The following is a 26904-nucleotide window of genomic DNA, read 5'->3' on the forward strand; positions in this document are numbered from 1 at the left end:
TTTCAATATTTATTTCTTGCATATTAGTTAACAATTCTGTTGACATCCATATCATATCTATTCTGGACCATGATAAGTGTCTATTTGAGTAGAAGGTGTATTGTTTAGTTTTAGCATTTCTTTCTCTCCATGTATCTTTTAAGTTTATTTCATGTACCATTTTAAAAAAAGATTTAGGGAGAGTCTTTCTATTTTGCTTTATTGTTTGCTGTGCTGTGTAGTCCAGTTTATTGTCTACAATTCCATTAAAATCTCCCATCATAACTATATTAACATAGTCCAGTTCAACTATTTTCATATGTAATTTTTTATAGAATTCCTCTTGTTTGTCATTCGGGGCATAAATTGCAATCAGGAGTGTTTTCGTATTATTGTCCATTATTTCCACCATTAATATTCTTCCGTCGTCATCAGTATAAATCAATTTCGCTGAGATGGTCTCTTTAATATATAAAACCACTCCTCTTTTCTTACATTGTGTCAAGGAAGTGAATATTTTCCCTAATTTTGGCTGTATCAACAATTGTTCATATTGTTTTTTAATATGTACTTCTTGTCGGCAGATTATATCAAATTTTAATTTCTCTAATTTATGAAAGATTTTCCTTCTTTTAACGGCTGAGTTAAGTCCATTTATGTTAATTGTAATCAATTTTTTCTCTTCCATGGTTATATTTTGTAATTAGGTTTGACAGCTCTCGTGGATCTTGGTTCACGTTGTTCTTTGGCTTCCTCCTTTCCACCTACTGCACCTTCTTCTTTTTCAGTCGTCATTTGGGAGTCCTCTTGGAATTCAATTAGTGCAATTTCTTTTTCTGCCTCTTCCTCCCCTCTGAAAATTTTTTATCTTATTTCTGTATGGATTGATCGATAGCTTCTAACATTCCTAAACTGAAAAGATAAACCATAGAAGAGATGGCTGGAGACTATCTCCTGATAAGAAAAAGTTTGTTACAGCTAATTGGCATCTGATCTGTCTCTTTGTCAACTCCCAACAACCTTTTCCTCATTAACATCTTAAAAGTTATGCCTCTTCTGTCAGTCCTCATTTAAATGGACATACATGTAACATGTTTGACTACGTATAAGGGATTGACTATGCAAAGTGGGGGGGTAATTGTTTCCTGTACATTAACCTTTCCTCTTGCATTTTCTTTGATGCCTTAACTATAAAAGGGAATGTAAGATGGATCTTGAGATTCTCATAGGGAGGTTTTAATAGGGAGATCCCACTCTGATAAATTGTTTTTAAATGATCTTCCAACTCAGTTGCTTATTGGGGCACAACCTAGAATCAGATTTGGCTAACATCCTTCCCCTGCTTTTCCCTTTCATCTCTCTGCCTTCTTTCCTACTTCCACTCTTGTTGAGAGCAAGATTCAAATTTGGAACATGTTCACAGGCAGCCAACTCCTCTCTAATTATAATCAAGGCTTACAAAAATCCACACAACAACTTCAAATTCTGATTGGCTTGATCCATGAGACAGGATGTTAGGCAGTGGAGAAGAGAATAGCAATAGCACTTAGACTTATACACTGCTTTACAGCCTTCTGCAAGTGGTTTGCAGAGTCAGCATATTGCCTCCCATCAATTTGGGTCCTCATTTTACCTACCTTGGAAGGATGGAAGTCTGAGTCAACCTTCAGCCTCGTAAGATTTGAACTGCCAAATTGCAGGCAGCAGAAGTAGTCTTGCAGTACAGCGCTCAAACTACTGCACCACCGTGGCTCATTAATCAGAATCCCTAATACTGGTTATGAATTATGAATCCTCCCAAATCTGCAGTAATCTGCAGTAGTGACCAGTGTCCATTCTAAAAGTCTCCTCTTACAGCTGAGTGCAAAACCACTCAACCAACAAAATCATTTTCAGCCAACAAAAATCCATTTCCATAAACCTTACCATAGAGCAATATTTAGTTTTGGTCACCTGTTGACTGGAACTGTTCTTCTTCATTGTCAGTTCCATCATATAAAGCATATTCCTGATTTTGTGGCAAATTTGGGGTGAGTTATACTGTACTATGCCTTGGGAAATTCTATAGACAGGCAACTTTGCATGTCAGCTTGTCAGGATTTCTGTTTTTCTCTTCACCAAGCCTGGCTAGGTTTTGTATTAGATGTAGGCATAAAATGTTGACTAAATTCTAGCTCTGTATATCAGATAAACTCATGGATTCGAGTCAATTCACTGTCCTACAGTTGAAGAAACCATGAATTATTGTATTGTATACGCACAGGATCTTCTAAGCATCCATCAATAGAGACTACGGGGAAGATTATAAATAAATTTGGCAGTCTTCAATGTACTAGCCCCAAAACATGTACATATCACGGTTCATGGATTTATTTCCTGACATGTGGGTAGGGTTGGCTGGAGATTAGAGGAGAGAATTCCCATATCATGCTTACGTTATGGTTTCTTTTATTTATTTAATCACATTTTGCAGTTGCCTGAGTACTTGGAAACACAGGGTGGCTTACAAATAAAAGAAATAATACATTTGAATAAGAAGGACATTATCAATCAGAAGCAAGTACCCTATTTTAAACTATAATGGAAACAAAAAAAACTACATAAGTTCTCTAATAATTTCTGAAACAGCATAAAGGTTGAGATCATTACAGAGGGCAGGAATTACAACAGAGTAAACATATTTCCTGAGTCCCACAAGATGTTTACCTAACAGTACCCAGCACACACCCACCCTGCCTGACTACATGCTATGATGGCTTTAAAGGTAGACAGTCTCCTTGGATTGCACCCAAACAGTGAAATCTCACATGAATAACATGGTGCCCCCATTGCCACATTCTGGACTAGCTGCGCCTTACAGATGGTCTTCAAGGGCAGCCCTATGTAGAGTGCATTACAGAACTCCATATGTGAAGTCACAAAAGTGGCTTTCTGAAGTGCTAGGTCCAAGTGCACAACTAGATGTAAAGGTCCTCCTAGCCACAGCTGCATCCTGTTCTTCTTGCAGGAGAGGACAATCCAAGAGGATTACCACATTACATGTACTCTTTCTCTCTCAAATAGGGAAGTTCAATTCTGTTGAGATTCAACAATGAAATATCTCTTGATCTAGGAGGCCACAGATACTCAGTTTTGCCAGGATGGCTCCCGAATCTGTTCTTTCCCATCTAGAGACGCACACAGCCTCCCATGGTTGAGATATACAGCCAGGTATCTCCTGAATCATGATAATACTTACTCCAAACTGGCAGATGACCTCACTGGTAGTTTCATGTAAATGATATACAGAAGGGAAAAGAGTGCTGAACCATGCAGCACTCCAAAATTTAAGGGGCTATAGGTATAATCTCTCTCCATCTGCCTGGGTTCTCAAATCATGGTTAATCTTTGGTTAATTAACCAATTCAGAATCTACTCTGTCCTCACAACGTGCTAAGACAGACCCAAAACAATTAGATAATGACTTATAGGTGCATTCTTCACCTACAACATAAGGAAAACTTTTAAATTATTTGCAAAGCAGTTTTTGAATAGAATGGAATTGAGTGTGGTACACAGTCAACTTTCTCTGGCTTAAATAGAACCATATCAAGAGAAAGAAGTACCAGGATGCTTACCATGAAAAATATGGGTGATACTTTTCAGCCTGTTTTATGAGTAGGGAAATGCTAATGATAGCCATAAGTGTAGCAGATATTTCAGTGGTCAACTGTTTCTGTTCGCACCATCAGAACCATCCATTATTCAAAATTAGCCTCAGCCTTGATGATGATATTCAACTATTTTGCCAAAATTCAACAGCAGAGTTTCAGTGAGTCAGATAATTATGAGAAACCTACCTGCACAATCCAAGTTAAGGTCTTCTAGAGTCTGCTCTTTGTAAATGTGGGAATTTCAACTCCCATCAACCTTGCTCATTTGACCAACCACTATCTGGAGATGCTCCTGGGCAGCACAGCATCAGGAAATCATATGTAAATATTTAGTAGTTCAGAAGCCCAACAAACTTAACCTTTAGCTCACAACAGAGTTAAAGCTGTCTTAAATAAGCAGTGTTGATCAAACTTGTCTCATATTCTAATAATGGAGGCTATACATTTTATTTCCAGGAAATTTCAGACAGGAAGGAGACACCGGTACATTTCTGGATTTCCTTAAAAAAAAATTATGCATCCTCAGATGGAAGGGAATTGCTATGCAAAAGGAAAAACAGAATTGCTCTGTTACCTCTTACCAGGAGTAAGAATTCATGCTAAATTGTGCATGATCTGCCTGGCTTACCAAATTGTAGGAAGAGCCTTAGACTTATTTACAAAATTGTCTTAGCGAACCACTTTTTTTTTCCATGCATATTCATTAGCCCTCCCTAAATGTACTCTGGCAAATGAATAATTCATTTTGTTAGCTTGTAAACTTTACTGCATATTTCTTGTGCAAAGTAGTTGGTGTTTTCTTATGGCTTGCATTTATTTCCTGTCCAACTGTTCCTTTTCTGATGTTCCGATTGGAGATCCTATTCTCCATTTGTCCTCCAGAGCAGGGGTCCCCAACCGCCAGTCCGCGGACCGGTACCGGTCCGTGGAACAAGTCTTACCGGGCCGCTGGTTGCTGGGCGCCGCCATCTTTTTTTGGTAAAAAAGTGCTTCCGGTGAGCTTTTCCAGGTAGAAAGCTCACGGAAGCACTTTTTCATCAAAAAGATGGCGGCATGCTCGTGAGCTTTTCGGGTAGAAAGCCATTTCTACCCGAAAAAGCTCACCGAGGCTGCGCGCCGCCACTTTTCGTCAAAAAAGATGGCGGCGCCCAGTTGATGCCGGTACCGGGCCGCGGCGCCCAGCTGATACCGGTACCGGGCCGCGGCGTCAAAAAGGTTGGGGATCCCTGCTCCAGAGGACACAACTTGGCAAAAACCTCCTCTGGGCCTTTTCTAAATCCCATAGTAATTCAAAGCACCAAGAACTAATTTTGCCAGAGGGAAGCAAGAAAAAAATGTTTAGGAAGCTGCACCACTATTTCAGAGGAATGCTAGAACCTCTTCTTTGGTCCACCCCCGAGGACTGAGATAATTTCCCAAATTTGCTGCTGGAAATTGCAGATTAAAAGAAAAGGAGAAATTTGCATTCTTGGGTGCCATATAACTTTGATGGTCTGTTTTACTCATCTCCTTTCAGCTAGCAATTCAAAGACCTCCTGCCTCTGATGTTTCATAGTCTTTACCATGCCCCTTAAGACTTCCTCTCAGGAGTCTAGATTAGAAAAGATAAATTAAGATTTGTAGGCACTGCATTCCATGGTTGCAAATAGCATTGTCAGCATGTTCCTCTAGACTGGGGCACCATTTGGTCCCAAAATTTAGATCATTGAATAACAAGCTTGGAAGGGACCTTGGAGGTCTTCTAGTCCAACCTCCAGTTCAAGCAGAAGACCCTATACTCATCTAGACAAACAATGGTCCAGTCTCTTCTTGAAACCCCCCAGTGATGGAGCACCCACAGCTTCCAGAGGCAAGCCGTTTCATCAGCTCATTTACTAACATCCAAGCTGAACATGAGAGAGCAAGGAAACACAATTGTTTTAGCTTGTAAACAAGTGTTATTTTCCCCAAGAGCCACACAAACACACCACCTATCCTCCCACGCTGCTTCCTCCAGCATCACCAGGTTGCTAACATCAGATTTCATCCTCTAACATATCATTTTAGCCTCCATTTTAAAATAACAAGAAACATCCAAAAGGTGTGTAGAAAATTAATTTTACTTCATTAGTTTTAATGATATTTATTTTTATTTATTGAATGTCTATGCAGCCCATCTCACTAAAACAGCAACTCTGGGTAGCTTACAATATAATCAAAGATAAAGAGTGCTAAAAAAAATTAGAATAAAAAGTTTAAACATTAAGAACCTGGATGATGTCCCCGTCTCTCAACAGTACACCTGTTGACTAGTCTACACTACAAGATTAAAACAACATTTAACCTTAATATTCATTTTAATTTAGGAGGTTATCTCTGTATCTTTCTTTGAAGAGTGCTATTATACTGAAATTGCATTAAAATATATTAAAGCACAACCACAATGATAACATTATATCTAATAATGGGCAAAGTCGATATACCAGTAACACTCCAACAAATTTTAAAAAATACAAAATGGATGCCTTAAACTTAAAGCAAGATGTGGGTTTTCTCCCCCTCAAAATCTTAATCACCTCCTGTTTATCTAGAACAGGAGATTTAGCGAAGGGGGGGGGAACGTCTCGATACATCACATGATGACGATGTGATGAGGTGAGTTTGACATCCCTGATCTAGAAGATTCTTCATCCACAGTTAATCATGCCTATAAAGCTTGCACCTTCAGTCATTTTGTTTGAAAACAATGTCTTCATTCCTTTGTAATCAAAGAATCTAATCTAAAAATAGAGTATTGCTTCGGTCATAAAAAGATAATTATTCAAGTTTACTGGAGTAATATTTTTCACCATCCTGATCAAATAATAGGATTGAAAATGTAATAGACTCTTTTCCACTCAATTAATTCCTTTCAAAGATTCGATAGAGATTATGACAAATGTATAGGCTGATCATAGCCCATTAAAAATAACTTGGAAAGGAAGGAAAAGGAAGAGTAGACGGTGCATACTTAATCCCCAAATTTTAAAGGAGAAAGATTTTGTAGAGAAAATTAAGAAAGAAATGGAACTTTTTTTAAGGAAAACACAGTGGAGCAAACATCATTACAGAATTTATGGGACACAGCAAAGGCAGTCTTGAGGGGGCTGGTAACAGCATATACAGTGAAAAGGAATAAGGAAGAAGGCAAAATCAGAATAAATTACAAGAGGAAATTAAAGACCTAGAAAGTAGATTACAAAAAAAAAAAAAACACAAGATGAAAAATTGAGGAGAAAGATGATTCTTACTAGGCATCAATTGAACATTATAAATCAGGAAGAGAGAGTTAAAGAGGTGAAAAGGGCAAAACAGATTTTTTTCGAACATGCAAATAAACCAGGGAGGTGTTAGCCCATAAATTAAGATTAGAAAGAGAAAGAAGGTTGATACAAGAATTGGAGGATGATGATGGAAAATTAGAATATCGAATGACTGAGAAAAAGAAAATAGTACCAAAATATTTTAAACAACTATATAGGGAGGATGGAATAAACCCTGAGAATATAGAATAATATTTGAAAAGGAAAGGTCTCCCAGAAATTAGAGAGGAACAGAAAGAGATATTAAATAAAGAAATAACAGTGATGGAATTGAAAAGGGCGGTTGAAAGGCAGAAAGATAATAAGATGCCAGGGCCGGATGGTCTTCCAGTGGAACTGTATAAATGTATTTATGAATGTCTTGAACCAGTGATGTTAGATGTGTACAATGAGGTATTAGACTTTGCTAAATTACCCGATTCATGGAGAGAAGCGAATATCTCACTAATTCCTAAAGAAGATTTAGATCACAAACAGATTAAAAATTATAGACCAATCTCACTCCTGAACGTGGACATGTATATACAATGGCACAATAACTGTTAATGGAAATGAGATTTTTGTATTTTTTGGTTTAAAATAATAAAAATTAAAAAAAAAATCCTTTCAAAGAAGGCAGGGATTTTCTTTCTCTGCAAATGGACTTTCCACTAATGGTCCATGTTAGGAGAAGACTGGCAATCCATGACAGAACATGACTATATTCATATGCACACATGCACAAAGAAAGTGAGAGACATGGCTGAATAAATTCAAATCATTATATGAACAGAAAATTATTTTTCACAATAAAGCAACAGAAAGTAAAGAAAGGTGAATTGTCTAGTGGTACACATTTGTATTAAATGGCTTCCCTCCCAGTGGTATATCTAGATTCTTCCTTACAAATGGGGACAATTTAAATGAAATCCTTGTCCTCTCATACAGTTTCATATATGTGAGCAGCTCACAAATCCCACCAATTTGACCTTCTTGAGTAAGAAGGATGATAACATTGACAGGATGCAAAGAACTGGCTGCCAAAAGGTCAAGAGAGGTTTAAGATTTTTTATCTCTATGATATCAAAATCATTTATTTCAGACAGGGAGAAGTACATATTTGAGAGGACTACAAACTGGGTTGGAGACCAACTGGAACACTTCAGATGTTTCAGATGTTCCTTGTCCTTCAGAATGACAAGCCAGACAGTGAATGTGACACAGTAGATTTTTATCAGATCATTTGCGAGCCCACTGAATTCTCTGGTGAACTCTTTTCCTTTCCTTCATTGTGTCCCTTCTCAAAACTTTTCTCTATTGGCAGATATTTAAGAAGACATTTAGGGGAAAAAAAGGTCCCCACAAAGCCACATAGAAGGAATTGTTTGAATGAGTTAAGGAGTTGTTTGGTGGAAAGATCTCTGCCCCAAAACAAATTAAAAGGGAGTATAGGAAGTACTGATTCAGCAACACCACTGCGATGAACAACCAAGATATAATTAAATCAAGGAGTGGCAGAAACCAGTTTAACAAGGAATGCAGAACATCAAGGCAACCTCAAAGGCTGCACCAATTGCTCCTTCAAAAGATTTTACTAGTCCACCCACGAGAGGCTAGTATAATTGTTATGAAGTTTGCTGCATCCTGATCTTTCAAAAGACTGAAGAACTACGGAAGAAAACTTTGGACTGGTCCATTTTGTAAGAAATGTTGATTTGAATACTGCACAGTAATGGCTGAAATGAAGGGTGCAGATTCCAAATGCCCCTTCTGGAGGTTCCAGAAATTCCTTGAGATCTTTCTTAAGGGGAAGTTTAACTAAAGCAGGGGTTGCCAATCTTTTGGACCTCAGGGACCACCAAACTCATAATTTTAAATCCCACTGACCACTAATATGAATTTTGACTGATGGTGGTTGCAGGAAAATTCCCCACCCTATTTCCTACCAATTGATCATTCTTTATTTGGGATCGCAGGATATCATCTCCAGCTCCATTCTCAGGGAGAGAGGGAGAGGGAGGGAGGGAGGGAGGGAGGGGGAGAGAGGGAGGGAGGGAGGGAGGTAGAGACTTTTGGCTTCATGCAAGAAAAGCAGCAGAAGTATTTCTTTCTTTCCCCCAAACTCCGCCAGAAAGTTTGCTGGCGCAGCCTCTTGGAGCAGGAGGCCTTGCAGGGTCCCAAAGACTCATTTCTGGCAGAGTTTGGGGGAGAGAAAGAAAGACTTTTGCTGCTTTCCTTGCATGCAGCCAAAAGCAGAAGAAGAAAGAAGTGGAAAGAAGCAGCCGGGTGGCCAGGCCAGGTGCGTGGGGTGAGTGGGGCAAGTTCCCCCTCTCCGCCCTTTCCCCCTTCTCCTTACTATCTTGTGTTGTTTGCAATGCAAGCGACATAAGCCTTGTATTCCTGTGCAGCCTGGATTAATTGCTTTGGGGGGTACTTTGGGGGTGACATTTCTCTGCAGATCACCAAAATGTTCTCACAGACCACCAGTGGTCCCTGGCCCACTGGTTGGCGACCACTGAACTAAAGCATAACATGCTTTGTTACCTGCATGGAGCATTTTTGGAGAGCAATACCCAAATCTGCCAAAAGGCAGAGAAGTTGTTGGTATAGAGCAATGTGATCTGTGGCACTGAGATTTCTTGCCATGCTTTTTACAGGTTTGGACTATCTGCATTAAAACATTCCAGTTAAGACCACGATGGTGGATTTCACAGTGTGCTATGGTAAAAAGGATCTGTCTCTATAGTTCATAAACCCCATGTATGCAAAGTACAAAAAATACATCTCACATCCATAGAAGGTTTCTCTCAAGCAGCTAGGGCTTTCAAAGATCCAGAGATTTTTGCATTTCACGGAGAGAAAAGGCCTATCCAGGTGAATTTATCCTCCTATCTCATCAGCTTGTAGAGATCCTTCATCATCTCTACCATATGTATAGGTTGCTTTTTAATTTCTCAACCATTTGGAATCAACTGCTATTGGCTTCTAATCTACTGTGAATCAATGTTCCTTTTCTTGCAAGCTGTCAGACTTCCTCTAATCCTCAGCGTTAAAACACAAACCTCCTTCTCATGGCTCCAACTGCTCTCCTATGCTAGGTCTTGGCAGATGTTTTACAGAAATGGCTCAGCTAAATAAGAATCTTTATTGCAAAATAAAACAGTGACACATCAAACAGTTAATTTGCCTACTGCCTCTTCAAATCTGCAAATTCCTCATAATGGCCATGATGACTCAGACCCATAACTTTTTCTTCCTATTCTTCTTTTGAAGGCCCTCTACGTGGCCCTTGATGGCTTGAAGTAGAGCGGTTTTTGAAGGTTGACTGCAAACTCTGGTCCAAGGATTGCTGGCTCTTAGCTGATCATGAATTTTTGAGCACATTTTCATGGAAAAGTCATCACCTCATTCCCTGTGTTCTAAAAGGAAATATGGAAATGCAATGGAAGAATGGATAGATGATAGCTACCTGAATAGATGATAACTGAATGAAAAATTGCTGGTGACCTTCTACCACTGCACCATAGAGAGTATCTTAACTTACTGCACCTCTGTATGGTTTGTCAATTGCACAGGAGCAGATAGGACAGTGCTCCAGAGGGTTAAGGTCATTGCCCAGAGAATGATGGGTTGCCCTCTCCCCTCTTGGAAGAGTTTATAGCTCCCGCTGCCTTAAGAAAGTTCAAAACATTCTCAAAGATCCATCTCATCCTGGGCACACACACCCCTTTTTTTTTTTTTTTTGAACTATTACCATCTGGCAGACGGTACAGGATAATAAAAACAAGGACAAATAGGCTGAAAAACAGCTTCTAGCACTGGGCAGTAGCTCTTTCGAATTCTGCTATATAGTGTTGTGTTGGTACAGTGTCGGGGGTTTTCGGTTCAATGTGTGGAGGGTGAAGGATGTGTGTTTGTGTTTATTTTCACGGTCATGGTGTGCTCTGAAGATGGTGTTTGATTTCATTGTACGAGGTGCAATGACAATAAAGTAAACTAAAGCTAGCTAGACAGATGATACATGATGAATGGAGATGACAGATAGGCATGACAGATGATGGAGATGATATAGAAACTGATATAAACATAGACAGACTGGCATTTCGCTACATAAACTTAACCTGGTTTTCTTCTACACAGAAATAATTTTTACTCCAGAATCTCCAAGAAATGAGTAGACTACCTGCCTGGATCCAGAACAGTCATAATAGAAACCACATCCACTTTTCCCTTTTCTATCATATCTGGATTTATCCTAATGTAACAAAGTAAAATTTAATTTTAATAATTACAAAACATTAAAAAACAATGGAAACAGAGGAGGCAGTTTGGAAGCAAATGTGGGTGGAGAGCACAGCTTGAGCATTAACGATGTAGCCTGATTTTATAGAGAGTTCAGTTTAATCCTCTGAGCACAATAGGGGTGTATTTACATTCTTTGCCATGTGCTTTTTATTGTTGTAGTTTATTGCATGTTTTATTGTATATTGTATTATTCTTTTTATGTCATCCAAATAAGAGTCATGCCCTATTAAATTGTCATTACAATCCAAAGACAAATGAAAAGAGGATCTCTGCCAGAAGTCGCAAGCAGGGAATCCAAGGCAAAAGCAGCAAGTCTGTATGTCCCTGTATGTGATCTGTTGGAGTGAGCCAACAGCCATTCTATGGAAAAATCATGAGATCACGAATGAAAATGACAGGTTCATCCTATACTCAGGTACCTATGCATCCAGAGATAGGGGTTGACAATAAAAAAGATTTTTTTGGGGGAAACTCAGTAGTCCAACTCATGAACTCAAAGTAACATTCAAAATAAAATACCCCACCAAGAAGGTAAAACAAGTTGGCAGCAGGAGTTTCAGATTTAATCAGATTTGAAATAGCTCAGAGTTGAACTGTAGGATCTTTGAGCTTGGTTTTTTTCCTTGAAGACATTTCATGACCCAACTAAATAACGTCATCAGTGAGTAGCGCCATGTAGCCTATACTTGATCTTCTCCTCAATAAGCCTTCCAGGTTCTGAAGATTAACAGATTAACAGAGTTGGAAGGGACTTTGTAGATCATCTAGTCCATCCCTCACCCAAGCAGGAGACCCTACACCATTTCTGACAAATGGCAGTCCAATTTCTTCTTGAAAGTCTTCAGGGATGAAGCTCCCACAACTTCTGAAGACAAGGTGTTCCATTAGTTGATTCTTCTGTCAGAAAATTTCTCCTTATTTCTAGGTTGAAGCAATGAGTGTATAATCAACTCCTTACACGTGCAGTAGCTGGACATCTTTCTTGTCTTTGAAAAAGCTTTCCAGTTGGAGGAACCAACTGTCTTCTCTACCTGGATGACAAGTTGACATTTGTCCTGGCCAAGCAAGACAGAAAGGGAGAGAACTTTGTTTGGTCAGGCCTGGTCAAGGAAAATTCAGCAGACGCTTTCTGTGCAGGCTTCTCTTTGTCATCTCGTGGCATTGGATGACTCCCTCAACCTTCTTCTCCAGCCCTCACTTCCTTTATCAGAGCAGCCTTGAGGCTCAACAAGCACAAGTTCTGCAGGAACTCATGCTCTGCTCTCGTGGTTTATGCAAAAGGAAGCTTCCATATCAACTGCTAGTTTTAAAACCAACAATGATTTACAACATTTTTGGAAGCTGCTGTCAGAATGCTGAAGTCTTTTAAAGAGTTATCTATGTTGCGTATTCCTATTGATAACTAAAGCTCTCCAAAATCTTCTTGCTGTTGTGAGAACTTGTTATACCAGTCCATTTAATTTTGCCTCCTTCCTCAACATCACAACCTCAAGATAATCAAAGGAAATTGTAGATGTTTTTTTTCCTCTGACTTCATAATCAAACAGGAAGAGGCTAAAAAATTACCAGAGGCAGAAACTTTTTGGAAATGATTGCAAGATGGTTTTTTTAGATAAAATTTAACTGCAACCATTTTATTGTTTCTCATCCTCCCTAAGCTTACTCTTTTCACTCTTTGAGGAACATAATCTGAGCTTTCCTTGCAAGTAGCAAGCCAAACATCATTTGCCAAATGCTGATTTTTGAAAAAGAAAAAGAAAACGCACACTGAAACCATAACAACCAATCCACTTTCAAAAACCCTTTTATCAGGGGACTACAACGCAAAAAGATGTAAGCAATGTGCAATTTTTTTATTTAAAATTATTCATATATAACCCAAAAGCCAACATGTAACCCAAAATAATACTTAACACAACACTTTCAGAAGAAATGTTTTTAAAAAAATTTGTTGATAGTCATTGTATTGCTTTGATAATATTGAAATCTTAAAATAACCACAACAGATCCAATGACCTGGAACAGAGTACCGGTAAGTCCTTGAAAACAATCAGCCCTTGGAGAAGATTAGATGTAGGTTTAAAAATATCCTATTGGCTTGTCTTTTTTGTTACGTTTTGGCTTGGTATTCTCAAAGAAACAAAATAGACCCATAACAAGTTCTCAGTGATACCTTGGTATTTTTGTTAACTTAATTAACAATGCTGTTTTGGGGGTACATATGAAATTTCTACATCAGGGGTGTCAAACATCATCACGGCAACATCACATTACATATTAGGACTTTTCCCCCCTTCATTAAACTGGGTGGGGGCAGGGCCAGCACTGATGCATCTGGCCCATGGGCCGCGAGTTTGACACCCCTGTTCTACATTGTTATGCAGTTAAAAAATAAAATCAAAGAGATAAAAAAATAAATGTTTCTTTTATTTATCTTACGTATCCTGACTAAAATCAGTTTGATTAGAAGTTCCTTACAAGCTTTTCTGGAGAAAGAAAGAGAAAATGTTTTAATTTTTCGCCGATGGAAAAGCTGGGATATTGGGATGGAAGGAAGAGAGGGAGAGAATATAGCATTTGTAATACGACACATACATAATATCTCTGCCATCCCATGCCTTGGTGAAAACACCCTTTTACATCAACAATTTTTTATCAACTAGCATGGAAAAAGTGGGGTACAATCATTAAAAATCCATAAAAGATACATCAAGCATAAAATAAAAATCTAGATATATGAATTAAAAACTAAAAGTCTATGCATAAAAACAGAGACTCTAAAGAATCTAAAAGAAGGGGTTGACACTGAAAAGGGTGTAGTGGAGCATAAGAAATGACATCCTTGCTATAAATCCAAAGTGGCCGTTTTTAGGACTTGCCTTTGATGGAACACTGAAGGCACAAATTTGTCCTTTAGAATCTTTTTGTCTTTACATACTAAGCTTGGTAACGTGCCCCATCCTTCCCTGTAAATTTTAAGTCCCCAAGCTGTCAGAGCTCCAACATGCACCCCCATTCAAATCACAAGTCTCTAGCCGCATCTCTCAGAGTAAAAAAGATTGATTTATTAGGAGTTGACATGTAGGTGTTTCCTGGTTGCAGCTGACTCTGATACATCATTCATTTCACCCTTATCCCTGGTCTTCCCCCAACCCCCTGGATGTATATTCTCCAATGAGACACATCAATAGCCAAGAGTCATTAATCATGCTCTCCAGTAATAATCTTGCGTGCCAGAGCTTTGGTTGCCAAAGCGATTATCTGAAGCATTTAAGGGATGCACTGCTTTCCCTCCACTCCTTTTCTGCTGGCAACTAAAAAGACCAAAGAAGTATTTTTTAAATACACAGACCTCCTTCCAGCCCTTTGAACTGAGTATTCATTCCCATGCTTCTGTAATATATGTACTTGTGAATTCATACATAACAGATGAGAGAACGTCAAATCTTAGAATTGGAAGCATTTCCTGAAGCCATCAAGACCAACCCGCTGAAGAAAGCAAACGTAAGCACCCGCCACACAGAGATGTCCATCCTCCATATGTGAATTTGCCCAGCTGTGCCAAAGACACAGAAGTATACCCCTTCATGTGTTTGAGTGCATCTATCCTCAACTTTTCCATCTGAATAAAACAATGCTTGAAATACTTTAATCCCATTCTTAAGTCGCTACTTCCGTGTACTTTCCTGCATCGGACATAATTGCAGAAGGTGGGATCAGCAGCATCCCTTCATCCAGAATGAAGCAGAATCCCAAAACTGAGACACCAAGCTACCTTCAAGAGAAGGGCACAATAGACAGAATTGATGATTTCATAGGGCATGGTTATTCGTGGACTGCACTGTACCAAATGCACACAATTTGCTCAACCAGATGGCCTGGAGATTCAGCAAAGGTGCACTGGCACATTTGCTAATCTCGGAGGCCTAGTATCTGCTGTCAAAACCTCTGCTAATGAGAGAGCTTTAGCAGCCCTAAAGCTTTTATCCCCTCAAGTTGTTAATTTTTAATCACAGTTGAAAAGGACCTACAGGGCCCCAAAAACCTTCCAGAGTGGCTCATACAGACTCATGTCCTGGAAGGACCTTTCATTCATGCAGCGATCCTTGCTTTGTGGCCAATTTTGTGCTGCAGCAAAGGACAAGGCAAGAAAAGGGGAAACACACAAATATGCTATTAGCAAGCGAAGAGGGTGAGAAAATAAGGGCCATTAAACATGGTTTGGCCAGTATACCGCTAGCTCAGGGTTTCCAACTTGGTGCCTTCCTCTCACTGTTGCCCAGCTCCAGATGCATTCAGACTGAACACTCAGATCATACAGGTGGGAAGGTTATTTATTTACTTTATTAAATTTATATGCTTCCCATCACATTCTGCAAAGTGACTCTGGGTGGCACAGAAATTTAATAAATTCTAATTTATTCTTCTAAGTTGTACAGGCAGTGCCCTCAACTTAGTGGCTGTTCGAAGTTACAGTGGCACCGAGAAAAGTGAGTCATGACAGCTCTTCACAGTTACAGCGGTTGTAGCCTCCCCATGGTCACCTGATCAAAATTCGGATGCTTGGCAACAGGCATATATTTATGACGGTTGCAGTGTCCCGGGGTTATGGGAACTCCGTTTGCGGAGTCAATGGGGGAAGACAGATTCACTTAAGAACCGTGTTACTAACTTAACAACTGCAATGATTCACTTTGAGAACTGCGGCAAGTAGCAGAGATGGCTAAATTAGCAGAGATAGCTAAATTGACGGCTTCGATCGAAGAAAAGAAATACAAATACTTTTATTTCTACTTGGATTTTGGATTTTACCTCTGGATTTTGTGCTTGAGGTGGAAAAAAAATGAAACTTTGATTTTGGGTTTTACTTATTGGATAGGTTTGTTGTGATAGAAATGGCTAGTTTCTATTACTATGAAAAAGTATAAAAAGTTGAGGGTAGATCTTAATGCCATATTTTAGTGCACCAAAGGAGTTGGAAGTCAATGCCTTTTTTTTGCTTTTTCCCTTGCTTTCCCCCACTATCCACTTCCCTCTTTCCTTTCCTAATTTACCTAATATTTGCTTTTGTGTGTGTGTGTGTATGTATATATAAAAGCGAAATACCACTCATGCATCATCACAAAATCTCTAGAACCGTAAAGCCTACAAACTTGAAATTTGGCACATATATTCCTCTTGGCTTCTAGGTGCTCACTAAGAAAGGATTTTTTGAAATGACCATCAGAGCATTTAGAGTATTTCCGATATTATTGTTATTCACACACTCTGATGCTAAGGAGTTCTACTCCCCCTCCCCACCTGAAAAGAAATTTCTTCCAAATGCAAAACACAAGCAGAGGCGTTTCAGTTTCAGAGCACCAGTTTCAGAGCTTTAGTACAGAACAGTTGAGCTAAGCCATGCCCAGGCTCCTTGCTGTCTCCTTCCTTGTTCACTCAGCAAATACTGTTTCAGTTTCCAAACAGCCCTCAACTCTCTCACACACTGACAGGATGCTAGCCAGATGAATACTGATGGATGCTGGTAGGCAGAGGCAGAATTCCCACCCCCCCTCTTATTTTCCTCCCCAAAAACTAAGCCCGAGCACATAATTTTGTAGCGAAGCGCACGGGTTTCGAGCTAGTAAATTAATAAAACTAAGTTGCCGAGAATTGAGGCGAGAAAGGTCGTAAAATGGGGCAAAAGTCACTAAACACCTGCCTCACTTAGCAACAGACATCTTGGGCTCAATTGTGGTCGTAAGTCAAGGACTACTTTTAATGACTTGAGTCCCAACAGTCCTGAAGGATGCCCACTTGAGAAATGCTGCTCTCACCTGATGCTCGGGGGCAAATCTTTAAGGCTGCTTCCACTTCGGTAGGAACTGGGGAAAGGGAGTATATAAACCAGAAGGTGTGCAAAGTTAACCTTTCCCTGGCTGGTACTCCTCTCTGAGGTCCACACACAGTCCTAAATTTTTTATTTTCTAGGACAGTGGTGGCTAACCTTTTTGGGCTCCTGTGCCGAAAATTGCATGCGCACTCACACATGCACACGCCAGCACCCAGAAGGCAATGTGCATGGGGGGCATGCCCCCTGTGCATACACGTGCGGCTCCTGTGCACCATGCATCTCTGTGCATGCGTGCAAGACCCCTGTGCATGCCGCGCATCTCTGCACATGCCTGCGCATCTCTCACACCCCATGCCCCCCGTGCATGTGTGCCAGATACCCGGCAATCAGATATCGGGCGGGCGGTGCACGCGAGGGCTTGCGTGCTCTGGGCGAGGGCTTGCGTGCCGGCAGTTAAGGGCTCTGCGTGCCACTTCCAGCATGCATGCCATAGGTGCGCCATCACGGTTCTGGGACTTCAAGCCTTGGACTTTAGCAAAAAGGCAAGACAGAGAAGGGTGAATGCTTTGGGTATCCTCCTCCCACTGCTTTTCTCTTATCAACATACACTAACACAAACCATCTTGCAAGCAAAAAGCCAACACAATCCTAAGTTGCATTAACAGAGGGATACAATCGAGATCAAGTGAGGTACTAATACCACTCTATAAAGCCTTAGTAAGACCACACCTAGAGCGCTGCATCCAGTTTTGATCACCACACTATGAAAAAGACATTGAGACTCTAGAAAGAGTGCAGAGAAGAGCAACCGAGATGATTAGGGGACTGGAGGCTAAAACATATGAAGAACGGTTACAGGAACTGGGCCTGGCTAGTCTAGTGAAGAGAAGGACCCGGGGAGACATGATAGATATATTTGAGGAGCTGCCACAGAGAAAAGGGAGTCAAGCTATTTTTCTAAAGCACCTGAAGGCCAGACAAGGAATAATGGATAGAAACTGAACAAGGAGAGATTTAACCTAGAAACAAGGAGAAACTTTCTGACAGTGAGAACAATCAACCCATGGAACAGAAGTTGCCTTCAGAAGTTGTGGGAGCGCCATCACTTGAGACTTTCAAGAAGAGATTGGACTCCCATCTGTCAGAAATAGTGTAGGGTCTCCCGCTTGGCTGGGGGGGGGGTTGGACTAGATGACCTACAAAGGTCCCTTCCAACTGATTATCTGTTATCTGTTACCATAAACATGGCTTCCTTTCAATTAGCAGTAGTCCTCAACTTAGAAGAGTTTGTTCAGTGGCCGTTCAAAGTTAAAAACAACACTGAAAAAAAGGTGACATTTTCACACTTATTAAACCTGCAGCCTCCCCACAGTAATGTGACCAAAATTCATATATTTGGCAATTGGCTCATATTTAGGACAATTACAGTGTCCTGGGTGTCATGTCATCACCCAATTGCAAACTTCTGACAAGCAAAGTCAATGGGGAATCCAGACAACCATGTGACTAACTTAACAGAGGCCATGATTCGCTTAGCAACCATGGCAAGAAAGGTCATAAAATGGGGACAAAACTCACTTAGCAACTGCCTCGCTTAGCAACGGAAACGTTGGCCTTGCTTGTGATCCGATGATGTCCTGTATGCTGCCACCATTTTTTATTCCTTACATTATATAACCTATTGTCCTCTGATTATGAACTGCGGGAAGTCCTCTACTTATAAAGTAAAATTTTAAGGGAATTTGGCTTCTCCATTGACTTTGCTAGGAGGACACTGCAATCATCATGAATATGATGTCAGTTGGCAAGCATCTGAATTTTGATTACGGGACCATGGGTATGCTGCAAAGTGTGAAAAATGGTCATAAGTTGTCTTTTTCCCCCAGTGCCATTGTAACTTTGAATGGTCACTAAACAAAACAACCTATAATACTCTGCTTTCAACCGCTTGGCTGCTTCTTCAATGACCCTGTGGAAAATCAGAGGGGCTTCATGACGAAATTGACTTGGTTGTGTAAGTCAAGGACTACCAGTGTCTTTCCCTGCAGCAGTGCAATTGCTGGAGAGGGCATGGTGCTCCAGCCTCGCTGTGGTGGAGGAACAAAAGGAGAAGCACTCAAACCCCTTCCTCACCCTCACCAAAGAAATACCTCCGTTAAATCGCCTTTCTTGGGGTTGCAGAAGTGTCTTTGCTTCCATCCCGAGGCGGCTTCTTCTGCCCCACTGCGATGTCCTCTGCTTCCCAAGTCTTCTGGTGAGAGACCCAGCTGAACCTCAAGGCTTTCAGGTCAGTCTATGCCCCATCGTAAGGAGAAGTGGACAACCGGCTTTAGCAAGGTCCATGTGGTGCTTCAGACAGGGCCTCCATTTTGAATTCCAGTCACCTGCCCAAAAAACGTTCCACAAATCCCTCAGCTAGGTACCAGAAAATGGCTCCTTAGAAGAGCTTCTTTTCTGAGGTAAATTGCTAATCAAGGTCAGGAGGAGCCACCTGGAGACCCCCTCGTTAAGCTGTCCAAGGTGCTGATAGGCTGGTTGGAATGGCACCTTGGCAACTGCTCCCGCCCCTCAGAAACAGGTGAGCTCGTTAACACAGAGGATGAAGCCTTGCCATCTCCGGAAAGGTCCCTGATGAGTTGAAAGCCATAAAAGCTCTTTTGATGCTTGGATTTTTCCAACTTTTCCCTGCTGGAAAAGTCTTTCTGAAAGGCACATAAGGGGGAACTGGAGTTTATTTAGCTTAAAAATTAGATATTTTTGAAATGTTTGTTTTAAAAAGGCAAATTTGTTATTTCTTCTGTATACTTTATTACTGGTTTCTCTTTGGTTGTTTTGTTTTTTGGTTGAGGTCTGCCTTTTTTCTTTTCTGTATTTTAACTTTAGAGATAAATAAGGTAGTTAAAAATTTGCATATACGTTTTTATTTGTATATAAAAACAAATAACTCAAGGAGGTTAGGCATTAATAAATAACTTTTACAAATAAGTCAGGGCAGCCAGGCATTATTATATCCAGCACACCTTCCTCCTCACTATTTTCTCTACAACCACCACCCTGTGTGGTGGGTTGGGCTGAGATAAAGACTGACTGGTCCAAAGTCACCCAGGTGGCTTTTATACCTAAGGCGAGACTAGAACTCAATCCCCTGCTTTTTGGCCTGATACAATTTCTTTTCAGGTGGACAAGTCATGTTCTTCTTCTTTTCAGCATTGCTTTTACAGAGTCTAAAGTCATTTGAGAGAGAGAGAGAGAGAGAGGGAGAGAGGGAGAGATAAAGGAGAAAAGAGAAAAGAAAAAGAGAAAGAGAGAAAGAAGAAGGAAGGAAGGAAGGAAGGAAGGAAGGAAGGAAGGAAGGAAGGAAGGAAGGAAGGAAGGAAGGAAGGAAGGAAGGAAGGAAGGAAGGAAGGAAGGAACAAGGCGGGCAAGTCATGTTCTTCTTCCTCATGTTTTGTCGCAGCTTTGGAAAAGGGTATTTTCAGCATTGCTTTTACAGAGTCAAAAGTCATTTGAGAGAGAGAGAGAGAGAGAGAGAGAGAAGAAAAGAGAAAAGAAAAGAAAAGAAAAGAAAAAGAGAGAAAGAAGGAAGGAAGGAAGGAAGGAAGGAAGGAAGGAAGGAAGGAAGGAAGGAAGGAAGGAAGGAAAGAAGAAAAGAAAGAAGGAAGGAAGGAAGGAAGGAAGGAAGGAAGGAAGGAAGGAAGGAAGGAAGGAAGGAAGGAAGGAAAGAGGGAGAAGGGAGGGAGGGAGAAATGTTGGGTGGGTGTAATGCAATCGGATAAAAATTAAGACTCATTAAACAATAAAATACACATCTTACTTCATGCTCAACCAAAGTGGCTGTCATTGCCTTTGTCTTCTTAATATTGAGAAGAAATGCAGGTCTTTTTTCATTTTGCATTTGACTTTCTTAATTAATCTTGAAGTTCATTTTTTTTAAGCTTGGGCCTCTTCTGGTGAGAACCTGTTGGCATCTTCACCTGTGTTTGGCAGGTAGCAAGGGTCTCTCTTTTCCAGGAAGATCCTCATAAGGCAAAACTGCTACTTCTTTACTGAAGGAATTTAAGGCCCATCTTTAAGGTACATTTGACAGGCATATTATAATACTGCAGTATCCATGTTTACACCGTCATCTAGGTTGCTCAATAGCAGCCATGGGTCTTTTACTCTGCACCGGAAAGCCGGGTGGAATTGTCCCAGTCACAGTTTTCCAATTAAAGAACTGGGATGCACTGGTGATTCATAGCAGCTCTTTTTATGCATTTTTATACATGGATAGTTAAAACATAGAATACTACTGCTAAGAGCTTGCCGTCTGGCCAACTACTATCAGCCACTACGTCATGGATAACTAATATGTGCCCAAGCAGGTCCAACTCTGCTAGGTACTCCAATATGCACCTTCATGTTGGCATTGGCCTACTAAAGTGACTCGAGTATGAGAAAACTGTCAGTTAGGCAAAAACAGATAATAGCAAAGCTCCTCCAGGTAGAAACTGTTGACTACCTGAAAAGATAAAAATTTACCTTGTGTCAGCTCTCCCCAAAAGTGCCCAGGGAGAGGAATGTTCATAGCTGTAGCCCAACTCTCTTTGACACATCAAGCTCATGAAATAGGCAAGGCTGTTCTCCATTCATCAAAGCAAGACCATGAAAATCCCTTGTTAGACTGCACTTTGCTCAGCAAAACAAGTTCTCCCTATCACTCCAAGCTGTTTATTAAAAAGAAAATCCCTTTCCATTTTATTCTCGCTCTCGGAGTCATCTAAGGCAGGGGTCTCCAACCTTGGCAACTTAAAGACTTGTGGACTTCCCAGAATTCTGGGAGTTGAAGTCCACGGGTCTTAAAGTTGCGAAGGTTGGAGACCTCTGATTAAAGGGAAGCAATGAGGCTGACCAAAGTAGCAGTTGTGAAAGAAATATGAGCTTGTGACCCCTTTCATTCAAATTATGAGCTATTTTATTACCAGTGGATGTAAAATCTCAATACAACAGTGGCTGAGGCTTATATGTTGCAAATGTTAGTAGGGAATAACATCCAAGTGCTAAAAACAGACCAACACCAATACGTTTTGGATTAGCAGGTCACCTAAGGGATATTAGGTGTGACCAAGGCAACATTTATTACTTTGTTAGCTTCTAGACTGACATTCCCCAACCTCTTTTAGACGGGTGTGTGTGTGTGTGTGTGTGTGTGTGTGTGGAGAGGGGAGAGATGGTTCCGTGCAAGGGACAAGTGTGCACATGCAGTTTTTTGCACAAGCAGTGGGCACGCCAATCAAGCTGCATGCATACGCTCGTGAGCATCTGTCCGCTCGTGTGCTCACCCGACACTTCTGCAGCTGTCATGCCCATTGGAATCTGATTCAGAGACCGAGCAGCTTACAGGAATGGGAATGTGACTCCATTGGCTGTGGAAGAAACTGGGGAAGGGGCACTGTCCAGCTGGGCAGAGCAGGGGAGAGGCAGAACAAGGCAGAGGGAATTTGGAGACTCAGGCCCACCCCCTCTTCATCCTAGGGCACGCAGGGAGGAACGGAGAAGGGAGCAACATGAGTTGCGTGGCTTAAGGGGGAAGAATGGGCCCTGATTCCCTTCATCAGCTGCAGCTGGGAACACAATGTTTAAAAAAGGAAGCTGCGCACAACTTTTTGGGAGCAAATCGTGAATTATCTGGTATCGTGGAGGCTTATCTGGGTTCCTGGCATCTTCCCAACTGTGTGTTTTGCTGGGCTTTCAGGTCTGCACTTCTGCCTCCTGCCCCATCAAGTTAATTGCTGCAATTTGTTTTTTTCGGATTCTTACTTACAGTTTGTATGTACTTTGTTTTCGGACTGAATTTCCTCCACTTAAAAGACTGTTCCTGGGAGTGTTTTTATTCCAGCCAAAGGCATTGTGGACATTGGGGGAAAAGTTGGAGATAATAAAGGGACTCTTTTTGCTTATTTAACTATGTTGCCTTTGTGCCACGCCCCGGGTCATCACAGTGACCCACTTTTGAACGGCTCAAATTCCGGTAGTGGGCTGAGGCCCAGGGTTGTTCTAAACCTTGCATTGCCTCTTCTATTACACACTGGGGACTGAGCACCATGGCCAAAAGTCTTCTATGCTGAAGGAAATGGGTGAGACTTACAGGAGGGGGAAGATGATAGCATCTTTTCAAACACCTGAAGGGATGTTGCACAGCTCTCCTTCCAGAGTGAATACAGGTAGTCTTTGACTTACAACCAGAATGGGGCCCAACATTTCTGCTGCTAAGTGGGACAGTTAAGTGAGCTTTGACCCATTTCACGACCTTGCTTGCCACGTTTGTTAAAAGTGAACCACCGTAGATGGTTGTTAAATGAATCTGGCTTCCCCGCTGATGATCCTGGGCAGATGGTCACAAAAGGGGATCATGTGGCCCCAGGATACTGCGACCGTCATAAATAGGAACCAGCTGCCAAGCATCCCAGTTCTGATCACGTGACCACAGGGATGTGACGGCCATAAATGTGAAAAACGGTCCTGAAGTCGTTTTTTTTTCCAGTGACACTGCAACTTCGAATGGCCACTAAACGAACTGTCATAAGTCAAGGACTACCTGGTATGAACTTGAATCAGGACGGAACCCTGCTGCACCTTAGGAAAAAAAAAACGTTCTGGTAGCAAGAACAACTTGATATCTGGAACAATGATCTGGAGACACAGCAGACCTCTTCGTTCAGTGGTGGCTTAGATGGGCCTCAAACATATCATAGTTGGAGAACTGACTCCACAACCCAATTTTATGATTTTTAACTTAGGGGCTAAATCCCCATGGTGCCCAATTTATACTCTGGAGCAGGGGTCTCAAATCTGGGCAACTTTTAAGACTTGTGGACTTCCAACTCCCAGAACTCTGGGAGGTGACGTCGACAAGCCTTAAAGTTGCCAAGGTTGGAGGCCCCTGCTCTGGAGTTTAGCCCAAGAGTGGAAACCACCATGCTGTAGCATGGTGCTTATTTTTGCTCATTTTCCACATGAAGACTAGAGAAAATTCAGATGGTAGCCGTCCTACTTTGTCTTTCAGGTTGAAATGTGGCAGGCAAGAATCTCCAGTTATCAAGAAAAGTGGGCTCACTACGTGTGGGTTTTATGTATTGAAAGTAGCAATTTTTATTCGAGTTAAAATTATTTACAAAAACCAAAAGACATACTTCATGAAACTGGTACAAACTATTATTCCTGCCGTTGGCTTTTTGCTCCAAAGATCACAGCTGAGAAATACTGTATAAAATAAAAATAGGATTGGATTCAGAAAAGTACTCTATGGTTCTAGTTTCCAATTGCGCTTATTTACACATATATTTACAGTGGAAAAAGAAAAAGTTTTATTTTAAAACTTTTCAATTTGAAGGTTGGCCTCACGTACCCATTGAAATGCAGAATTTGATGAGGGTTTTAAACAAGAAAATACACTGCAGCTCCACAGGGGGTGTTTCCCCTGACCCTTATCCCCCCCCCCCCCACGACCATCTGCATACGTTCAGTGCTTGTTAATTAAAAACTGTCAACACAAGACTTTAATCAATTCCCATTCAGGTCATTACCAGTGTAACAGAGAAGGGTGGGTCCTGATTCCCCCAGAATTGCATTTAATTGTCCTTCGCCATGGCGCGCGCACACACAAAAAGCCTAACTTAAAAGCTACATGAAATCAAACTCAAACTGGAAGCCGTTTGCTCTACAAACTAAAAATGCCAAAAAAAAAAAAAAAAAAAATACATCCAGAAAAATCCTGCATTGCAAAAATAATTTACAAGTTCAGCTTTATTGGGTTGTTCTCCCTTGTCCTTCACCCAAGGGCAAACACATAGCCTCAGCTTTTCTTTTCTAAGTTACACTGGTACGTTTTTGGGGGGGACGGAAGGGGGTGCCTGGTTTTCTTTAAAAGTGGTGAGAACTTTTATTTATTTATTTTTTTTCAAAAAAAAAAAAAGAGGATAAGGTTTTGTTTCTAATCACTTACTTCCACACTGAATTCCCAACAATCTGCATTATCAAAAATAGGAAGACATAGAAGGCAGCCACTGTGTGTAAAAAAATGTACAGCTTGCACTGATACAAAAGCACGCTTGTAATTTTATACATGGAGATAACAAGATCTAAAAAGCAGGTTAAATTTTCTGTTATTTCTCCCTTCCCTCATTATACATAGAACTTAATTTTTATTTTTTTTTATGGCTTCAAGTTTTACAAATTCAAAGTAAGATGATGCAACTTCCTAACACAGGTAATGTGAAAAGTGTCAGTGACACACATGTCCCTCGAGAAACTTTTGTGAAGATTCAAGACCAGCTTAATAAAAGTCATGAGCAATTCCGTCAGGATGATCGATGAGTGCAAGGAGTCCCTAAATGTTCAAAAACACAACGGAATGAAACAAAAAATTAAAAGTATTTTGCAGGGATCTTTGTTCCACAAAAGTCTCAACACAATCCTTTGCTGTGAACTAGACTCTACACTGAACAAAATGTTTGCTATATTCAGCTATTTAAGGCTTTGTATTGTATGCGTTTTACCTGCTCAAAACTCAAACTATAGAAAGATTACCTTAACTGGAAAGATTTGTCCGCTGGATGGTTTAGCTCCATGTTTCTTTGAAACAGATTGACAGCATTTAAGAGGTTTTTGCTTATTCCGAAGTGTAAACTACCCTGGATTGAACATGGTTTGACACTAACCTTTAGCAGGGCATGTTTTACTGTATTTTTAAAAAAATATAGATATAGACACCGGCCGGGAGGGGATTTTTTTTTCTTTCTTTCTGCATGTCTCTCTCAGAACTCTGACGTGATACGGTCCATCGGTTTACAGTACTTAGGCCACAACAATTGCAAAAACTGAGAAGTAGCTTCCAACAACCCAAGTTTCAATCAAAGCAGTATAAAAAATAAACTATCCGAGCCTCAATCTCTTTGGATTCCAACACATTTTTAAATATAGACAGTAGTTAAGATCGCAAAAAGTATATTAAAAAAATCTTTCTATGTCTTTTTTTTAAAATCGTTTTGGAATAATCTCTTTCAAAAACAAGAGCAAATTAAACTCAAATCAGAGCTAACGCTGCTGCCCAGAGCATTTTTATTATTTGAATTTTTTTTCCCCTTGATACCTCAGTAGCTAAAGCTGCCTTCGCCCCTGGCTGGCATGAAAAGAAGAACAGTGGCTCAACAGTAAACAGCAGTTGCCTTACCCGCAGTACGATTATTATTATTTTTTTCCCCTTCGAAGGTTGTCACAAAAAATCCAGACAAATAAAGAGGGTGGATAAAACTTTGCCAAATACATGGAAATACTGCGCTGAGTTAACTAGAACATTGTGAGTTCTCTCGGTCCCCAGATCTTTTCCCTCTCTCATTTTTGATAAGTTTGCAGATTGAAGCAGTAGCGGTCCTTCGGAAAATGCCAGGTGTGTGATGGGGAGAACCAGGTAGCCTTAAAAAATCCAAAGAGAAAATGAGACTTGGGGAATGCTCTTGACGCATCCCCGAGCACATCGGTCGCCGCCTCCTCTGCTTTTTCTAAAAAGAAAAAGGCCCTCTTCCGAGTGCCTGTGGCCCAAATGGGGGTAACTAGCAGTGTTCCAAGTATTCAATCACTCGGGAGATTGACTTCTGGCCTGTGGTTCCAACGGCACACTGGGTGAGCAAGGAGACAAAAGCAGGGATAAATGTTAAGAATGCGTTTTGAGGGACGCCGGATCTTTCCCTTTTCCTGCTGACCACCTGCGCCACTCTGGCCAAGACCTGGTAGTTTTCTGGAAAGAATGCTTCTTGCTCCTTACTTTCAGAAAAGT

At 40.7% G+C, this 26904-nt stretch overlaps 1 protein-coding gene and 1 long non-coding RNA gene across 3 annotated transcripts in view; one reads left to right on the forward strand and one right to left on the reverse strand.

Moving 5' to 3' along the window:
- LOC148130791 (uncharacterized) overlaps positions 1 to 26904 on the forward strand; it is a 715147-nt gene that overhangs the window by 335928 nt on the left and 352315 nt on the right. The gene's annotated exons all lie outside the window — the stretch shown is intronic.
- Positions 24197 to 26904, reverse strand: part of WAPL (WAPL cohesin release factor) — a 42964-nt gene continuing 40256 nt past the window's right edge. For both annotated transcript variants that reach the window (XM_026674216.2, XM_087963840.1), the window contains one exon: positions 24197 to 26746. In XM_026674216.2, coding sequence (XP_026530001.1) covers positions 26681 to 26746 — 66 coding nt within the window. In that variant the 3' untranslated portion in view covers positions 24197 to 26680. The remainder of the gene's footprint in view (positions 26747 to 26904) is intronic.

Source organism: Notechis scutatus, chromosome 4 (assembly GCF_049901735.1).
Source record: "Notechis scutatus isolate UNSWTSFEM ecotype Mainland chromosome 4, rNotScu1.2, whole genome shotgun sequence".
Taxonomy (NCBI): domain Eukaryota; kingdom Metazoa; phylum Chordata; class Lepidosauria; order Squamata; family Elapidae; genus Notechis; species Notechis scutatus.